This window comes from Limulus polyphemus, unplaced genomic scaffold (assembly GCF_000517525.1).
Source record: "Limulus polyphemus unplaced genomic scaffold, Limulus_polyphemus-2.1.2 Scaffold1592, whole genome shotgun sequence".
Lineage (NCBI taxonomy): Eukaryota > Metazoa > Arthropoda > Merostomata > Xiphosura > Limulidae > Limulus > Limulus polyphemus.
The window spans coordinates 252,619-261,398 of record NW_013667202.1 but is presented as its reverse complement, the minus strand read 5'-3'; the positions used below and the strand labels follow the sequence as shown (position 1 = coordinate 261,398).

The window sequence follows — 8,780 nt, the reverse complement described above, 5'->3', positions numbered from 1 at the left end:
GTTATAAACAAAATATTTAAAAACAATACAATATTGTCAAAATAATATTATAAATATATTATAAATCAAAAGTGTGGAAATTAAGTAATTTTTTTCCAAAGTAACAGCGTCTACGAAGGGTGGAGCCACAGAGATAAATCAAACTCAGAAGGGAGCCACGAGCAAGAAAAGGTTGAGAATATCCTTTTTATGTATTGTATATCAGTTGCAACTGACAAGTTGATGATGTCAATAGCCCAACAACTGGTGTTTTCGCGGTACAGAACGTATGAAGGAAGTAAATTATGGCCTTGTAAATATAGAATACTAAAACATGATGCAGAATATTATGATGAAACGGGAAACTGCTTTTGTAGTTTCATATACATATCCTCTTCCGGTTGCAGTTTCACTTTGAGAGTCGGCATAATTTTCTTCATGTACACCCATTGATTCCCGTTTATCAATCAACAGTGGTAATCCTCCATCAAGAATGTATGCGTGGAATAATTATACACTAAATACTTGAGGCACAGCATGTACTTAGACGTATATCTGTCATGGATGGAAGCGTATAGTAGGACCTCTATTTTATTGAGAAGTGATAACATCAGAAGATCAACCTAGCTTAAGGTTCTTAGTTATGTGATCTGACTATTAGAACTGTATTCCAGAATCTGTACCTTATATAAGACACCCGCTGGATCAGCGTTAAGTCTGAGGGCTTATATATAATGCTAAAAATTGGGTTTTGATACTCGTAATAGGCAGAGCACAGCTAGCCTATAGTGTAACTTTTTACCTCCCAGTAGCTCAGACGTAAGCCTACAGACTTACGACGATAAAAATCGGGCTTCGATACCCGTAGTTGGTAGAGCACAAACAGCCTGTTGTGTAGCGTTGAGCTTAACAACAACCAAACCAAACTTCCTTATAGAGAAGTGATAACACGAGAAGAGCGACCTAGCTTACGGTTCTTAATTATGTGACCTGATTATTACAACTGTATAACATAATCGCTACTTTACAGAGAAGTAATAACATCAGAAGAGCGTCCTATTACAGTTGTATGTATCTGGACACTAAGTAGCTGGAATAACTTTCAGAGAACACAGAACCAAAATAATAAGTTATTCGAGAGTTTAAACATATAATAATTTCGTATAAGTCGGGTATTGTGGGTATATCGAAATACCAGAAGACAACTCGCCGGAAACAATGGATATAGAGATATAATGGAAGATGATCACGTGAATGGCTACTCAGGATTGCCAGTTGTTTTTATGGATTATGGAGTCTGAGACTTCAAGAGTTTCAGAAATAGAGATTTGTGGCGTCGCTCTGTGAATAAGACGTGATGATGGTATTATCAGGCCTAATGTGCATACAAACTTTGAAGTTAGTTGATAAAAATGTAGCAGGAATTTTTATAGACCTTTAATGCATGTTTGGGAAATAATGAAAAATAATTTTTGAATAATTCATCAAAACATTCGATCGTATTATGTGTTAAAGACAAGCTTTACATTTCATATACTTTATAGATTTATTTCTGAATTAAAAAAAATAATGAATCACACATGAATTCACTTCGGGACGACATTTATAATTACAAGGATGACGGCAACCTGAGAAATTGAAACTGAAATTGATAATTTATCTATTAGAACAGCTTGGACAAACGACCTGACACAAGATAAAAAAGTTCTTTTTGTAACTATTTTTTTATTAGACAGCTAGAACCGTAATTTTATTGTTTCACATTTGCACCAATGTAGAGCGAATTTCCTCCCCCACACCACCTCTCCTCCCTTTGTCGTTTAAGCTTTCTTGGAAGTTTGAAATCAGGCGACACCTCGCAAGCAAAACAGATTTTACTGGTATGAAACAAAACGTGTTTCGATATGCATTTGCTTATTCAGTTGTTCCTCTCCTGTAGCTTGGCGTTGGATAGAGAAATTATAGAAATACAAAAACCCTTACTATTTTAGCGAGATATAAAAAAAGATAAAATAAATGAAACTTGTCTAAAAATATTGTACACTACACAAACAAATGGTAATTGAAACTTATAATATTTTATGTGTGACAAAACTACTGTTATCAAATAATATCAGTCATTTATCTTGTTTAATGTAGATGATGATCCGTCAAGTAATCTTAAATAATTGGTCATTCAGCCTACGTTCAAAGTGAATATTTGGATAAAGTAGCTGTACATTTTACATTTAATAACATTTCACTTCAATAAAGGAATAAGGCCAACAAAAACAGCAAGGGCAGCGGAACATTGGTAAGACTTGAAGTATCTTTGACCACTCCTCTAAAACAGTTGTTTTCAAGGCGTCTCTAACGTCTGGATCACTTGGTGGAATGTCAAGAGCATTCCATACATTCTCGATTGGATTGAATTGTTATGCTTTTAGACCACTCCATAAAATTAATCTCTTCTTCAAGAAATGTATCAGCTAGCTTAGCACTGTGGGGTGGGCATTTTCATCCATTAAGCTAAAGTCAGGACAAAACAAGTGAGTTGTAGGATGTAGTCCTTATAATCAGTGGCATTAATGGTACCATAACAGCCCGCTATACTTCCATTGCCACCACCATATGGGTCACCTTCCTGTTTGGAAATGGGGTTGGATCTTGTTCCAAGTTCTCAACAAATGAAAATACTCCTGTTATCTGGCTGAAATGCGAAATGCGAGTCATGAGTTAAAATATTGCTTCATATGTTGTTGGTTCAATGGATGTATTTTTGGCATGCACTGTTGCAGGCGAAAGGTTTTGTGTCTTGCTATGAGCAGAATATACCTCATTGGACAAATAGTAAATAGACCAGCCACAGCAGTTGTTATTGCATCAGTCTCGGAGCAGGTATACTGTGAATGTGGTGAGCCAGAATCAAAAGATAGCGGTCGTATGCTTGTGTTGTGAATGATGAACTGCCTTGTTCAGGCGCTTAGAAACTGTAAACTTGAGGATCGAAGTTAACGTTCAGTTAATTTCTTTGCATTTTCACAATTAAAGATGTAGTGGTAACATTCTCATCTTCTGTTCAAGGACCGGTTTTCTTAGGTTATTGGCGAGAAATTCTGGTATTCTAATGAGAATTTTTTTAAATCAAAAACGAATAATTACAGGGGAAAAAAACTGGCGGTAGATACAATATGGCATTATTTTTGACAAGTTTTGGTAATAACTACTATTTTCGCAGCGTTTTGTTTTTTATTCTATTGCAGAGCATTCTAGTGGTAGGTCCAACATATCCCTAGTTCAACCTCAGACAACTGAATTCATATACCTCTAGCGATGTATTCAATGGTATTTATTTGTCTTTAAAATTGAGAAGCCATTTTAACCTATTCTATGTTTTAGAGGAATATTTTAACTGAACTTGAGGATATAGCTATTCGAAAATTTTATTTTTAATCATGCATGAAATAGTGTCTAAGTAGAGTATGAAAAAAGTATCGGCATTCTTTTTAAAGTCAAACACAACAGATGTAGTATTGTGTTTCTCAGTATATGACTGTGGATTATTCTCTTCAGGAACGACAACAGAAAACAGATTTTCTAAGTATCTGTTTAATGTTCTCAACTTTGCTTCAAAATGTTTTGATTTCCTGATATCGTAAAGGCACTGTATAGCAGTATTTTCTTTTAAAATATGAAAACATTCCAGTGAAATTGGGTTTATGATAAATGTTAGTGGTAAATATATCCTGTTTATTCAATTTTTAAGAACTGGGGTTTGCCATTGTTTTAATTTTCAACAGTAGACTTTATTCAGGGATGTTTCACATTTAATAACTGGCTTGTTGTTTTTGTTTGTAATTAAGCACAAAGCTACACAATGGGCTATCTGTGCTCTGCCCACCACTGGTATCGAAACCCGGATTCCAGCGTTGTAAGTCCGCACACATACCGCTGTGCCACTGGGTGGGCTAATAACTGGCGAAATTCGTTAACCGGTTCAACATCATCAAACACCACAAAAGTGACGTAAACATACTTCCTGTAAAACCAAGGTTTAAAACGTTCAGAACAGGACTGTAACCTTAACATTTTCATGAAAGTACAGAAAAAAAATTAGGAAGGTCAGGAACAAGGCTGGAATCCATAAACAGTGCATCAATCTGCCCATAGACTTTAGTGTTGGAAATAAAATGGGATTGCTTCGTCGGAATACTTAAAAGTATTTTAAAAAACATTGTTGAATACGAGGTGGTTTCGAAGTAGTTCTACGTTCTGCTATAATAACACTCTTGAGACACCTGTAACCAATTCGCAACAGCCCATCGCGTTTGGCTGGTATCCATTCGTCCGATGGCTTTCCAAATGAGCAAAACATACTAATATATTCTTTGATTCGGGAAGAATTTGGAACACTTTACTTCAGAGTGACGACGGAGACAAGATTATTTGAGACCGCTATATATATATATCTAAGTATGTTGTAAACCATGTACTGTTGTAATTGCATCCATGTTAATAAACTTATCATGTTTATATGCAGCCAGACACAAAACAGATTCTTACCATATGTTACACTGTTACTCAAAAGAGGTAACTTAGAATATTAATTATAAATTCTTAGTGATTCAAACGTGAAAACATCTCAAGTTTCTAGACATTTTATTTGATAGCTCATCATCCATTTTATTTAATAACGATTCAGAATAAACTAGATTAGAAAGTTTTTCATGCTATGGGATCTTGAATTTGATTTTCCTTTTTATTGTTAGTATTTCCTAACTGAAGCTCGAAGTCACACGTTCTTATAACCATTAATTAATCGGAAAAATAACCATTTACTTTATAAACCAAATAAAGTAATGTTAATTGTTGTAAGTAGGATTATTTCTGGTTTACTGTTCATTAGTTGTTTAACCTTATATCACCAGTTAGCCGTAAGAAATCCCTTATAAATGGGAACATGCCCCCAAGTACTGGGGTTTATCAGGCTATTTTAAGGTAATATACAATGAACAGTCTGTAATTAATGTGGCATAATTGTTTCCCTAAGTAATGTACAGTTAATCTTAAATTTTTCCACCTTTATGTAAGGTCATTTTCTTTTATTTAAGTACAGACATAACATCTTTACACGTAATAAATTGTCAATTTATATATTGTACTGCACCGATTATTTGAAAATAAACACGATTGTTGAGGAATAAACTAGTCAGGTGGAAGTTATACTAGTGAAACATCTTCCCGGTTTGCCAACAGCAACAACGAAAAATTCTTATTTAAATTTTACCTATAAAATCAGTCTATCCATGCATATGCCCGAGCTTTTAATATTTGTCTAAAGATTTACAGGGATAAGGCAAATAAGTTAGAACTTAGTATTATTTTAGATTATCTCTAAACTATTCTGAAAAGAATGAAAAAAAAAAACGACGACCATATTCTTTAGCTTTACATTCTAGGTAAGCCTGAACTACCTTTCAGTTTCAGTTCTGAGTAATAAAACTTTCATGACTCGATCGATAACAGAACCGGCCACGCCGAGTTATTAAATACCTTGTTCGTGTGACTCATTCCAGAAAAAGCCCTCATTGGCATCACTTTGCACACTGAATCTGATTTGAATGTAGACGTCGATAGCGGGTGTAGGTGGGGTCATTTTTCATGTGTAATATTGCAAGTAAAAATAAGCGTGAATTTGTTCGATGTTATTTGTCATTAAAGCACCAAAATAATATATTTCTTTAATCTTAATTTAAACAAACCAAATGTATAAGCACAACTTAAAGCAATTTCAAATAACAAAGTAAAAACTAAGCAATAAATCTGTGCAGCAAAACTTGCGGAAGTTAGAGTTCGCTGTTGTTCTGCTGTTTTTGTTTGTTCGTAGTTAAGCGCAAAGATACACACGGGGCTATCTGTGCTGTGCTCACCTCGGGTATCGAAACCTAGTTTTTAGCGTTCTGAGCCTTTAGACTTACCATATACCTTTTACCACAGAGGTCTCTTCTGAACTCTACTTATACCATACCAGTAATTATCTTAATTAATTGTACTCGGCTTAACTAGGAATGGCGAATCAAAGTCAAATATTATAAACACATGAATACATCCAGCCAATCATGTGTTTTCACTGGGTTTCTCAAATTATACTACAATGATTATATATGGTGTATGAGAAACAAACAGTAGCTACAATTCAGTGGTCAATCCTTATTACTCAATCTGTACATGTAACAGTGTTCACTATAGTGCACAATACAAGTAACTGGTGTGTTGTGCACTAATTAATATTTTGTTGTTCATCAGAATTTTCTCGGTAGGAAAGTTTTAATGACCAGAGCCTCTTTTAATCTTAATGTTCTTTCATCTGTTACCTTTAATAGAATGTTAAGATATTAGGATTTAATACCACAGTCACATTTCATAGTATAGGGAAAACTACGTGAGTTGTTATAGATGGAATACAATGTTCTTACAATACTTTGGCAGAAACAATTGGTAGTGGACACTTTGAAGCAGAAAGGGCCTTTATATTTATAAACGATAAGGGATTGTTGCATTTTATTGATTTGGTCCTTGAATGGGAAGAAGTTTCTTAGTTGAAAGGAGTTCGTATAAACACATCAAAGGTGTCTTTGAGAATAGGCCTTATTTCAAAATGTTAAGACTTGTATAACAAGGATTTACTACATGAACAAGGGAGTTAGTTATCGAACGCTTATCAACCGTTTGAGTTGGAGAAGTGCTATTATGTTTAGTAAGTCATGTGTAAAGTAAGTTAATTTTGCTACTCAAGTCGTTAAAACCTTGATAAGGTTATATTTAAACGATTCTAGTATAAATTTTTCATAGTTATAATAAAGACCTGTATATGTTTGTTTCAAAACCTGAAGCGTTACGCTGAACTGTAGTGTTTAGAAATGCGAGTTTGAAATAATTTTCAAATTCAACCGAGAACTTAATGCTAGGATGTTGTTTGGTTAAATATATTAAAGATGAATTAGCCTTAACCTTATTGTGAAATAAAACAAAAGTGTCATAGATGTAGTTTGTGTAATATAAAGGTTTGGTTTGTCCAACCATTGCTTTTCATAGTAGGAAAGGAAAAGTCTGCTAGTGTTGTGGCAAGGCAGAAAGAAGCCCATAGCCACACCATCTACCTGATCATAGACATTAAATTCGAATGCTCTGACAGTCTATTTAAGACAATAGACGAAAATCATTAAGGTTCAAAGAGGCTATGGTAATTATAACTTTCCAGCCAGAAATAAAAATCACAGAGAATTCTTTTAACATGTTAATTAGAATACATTCATTAACATAAGCCAAGGTTTAAAGGGATTCATACAGTCACCTAACCTTATCACATTACACAAAATAACTGCTTACTGTCATTGTGACCCGACACACAAGAGGGGGGCACTTCCCCCCTGGAAAATGGGAGACACAATTCTTTCTTTATTCATTCAGCATATATGAATTTTTTTATTTAATTCACAATTTCACACTACTTCGCTCCTCCCCCACCCCCGAAAACTTTGTCCTTCCCTGGAAAAATTTCTATTTATAATTATAAATAGTAATTTGTTTGACTGATACATTTACTATAAAGCAAATTTTAATCTTTATAACTAATGAAACTATCTGTCTGTAGCGCCGGATATGCTATCCGAAGCCGGCAGAACAGAACTTGAGGAACAGGAGCTGTGTTCTAGTTGCAGCATGTCTAGTACCAACGGTGTGAAATTTCCGGAAGAAGATTTGGTGGTTCCTAAGAAGCTGCCCAATCCATGCCAAGAATCGGTCGAGAGGAAAAGTGTACACCGAGAATTGTTATTTAATTACAAAATGTAAGCTTCATTATTAAAAAAAATTTCAGGTGGTGAATAATGATTCATTTTGTATGGTGTAACGAGCTTCATCCATCTATGGTAGGTTGAAAAAAAAAAGGTGTTTCGAACTACTATCGTAGATATTGATCAGAATCTGATAACTAACTTTTTAACACGTAATCTGACATGTTCCCGATTAACTATTGCCAGTGGATAAAACTCGTTATATATAAATACAAGTTATTTATTATTATTACTTACACATAGCCTTTACTATCTAGTAACTGCGATATGAAGTGGTTAATGTTGATTTATAACTACAATAAATACGTACATGTAAGATGGGTCAACATTGATAATGTGGTATGAAAATAATACTTGCTTCTACAATCGTAAATCAGTACCTTTATGTTTAGACCTTTGCTTTGCTGGCCCATTTTTATGCTTTGAAACACGGCGTGAAATGTTTGAATTTTAGAGAGATTAGACATTATTTTCAACTAAGATACCATTTGAGTAGCGAATGATCTACATGTATCACAGTACTGAGAAAAACAAAGACAATTGTACGTTCCACAATTATTCCATTAATTACTAGCATGGATTTGCCGGTAATACATTATCACCGGCCAAAACACAGTAGTGATAAATGAAATATTTGTGAAAGACACAGTTGTCTTTGTTTTCGTCAATTCTGTAATTATAGAGTTTCACCATTTATCGACTGTTTTAAGCATTAATTATGTCCACACACACAACACAGATTTGTAACTTTATTAATTATCATTGTAACGCTAATGAACCTATTACGCACACACACATATATATATATATAAAACCTTGTAACATTTATTCAGTGGCAATTTTTTTCTTCCACGTACGATATTTTTAAGTTATAATAGCTGTAAGGATGACAACTAAGCTATAACTCTTCTCGTTCGGTCTTTACCAAAATTAGTAAAAGCATCACGCTATACGATGGTTTGTTTG

At 34.1% G+C, this 8,780-nt stretch overlaps 1 protein-coding gene across 1 annotated transcript in view; it reads left to right on the top strand.

The window, feature by feature from the left end:
• The first annotated feature begins 7,610 nt into the window (after positions 1–7,610).
• Positions 7,611–8,780, top strand: part of LOC106464229 (protein FAM107A-like) — an 8,834-nt gene continuing 7,664 nt past the window's right edge. Inside the window, exon 1 of the mRNA XM_013924357.2 lies at positions 7,611–7,808. Within this exon, the coding sequence (XP_013779811.1) occupies positions 7,621–7,808 (188 nt within the window). The 5' untranslated portion in view covers positions 7,611–7,620. The remainder of the gene's footprint in view (positions 7,809–8,780) is intronic.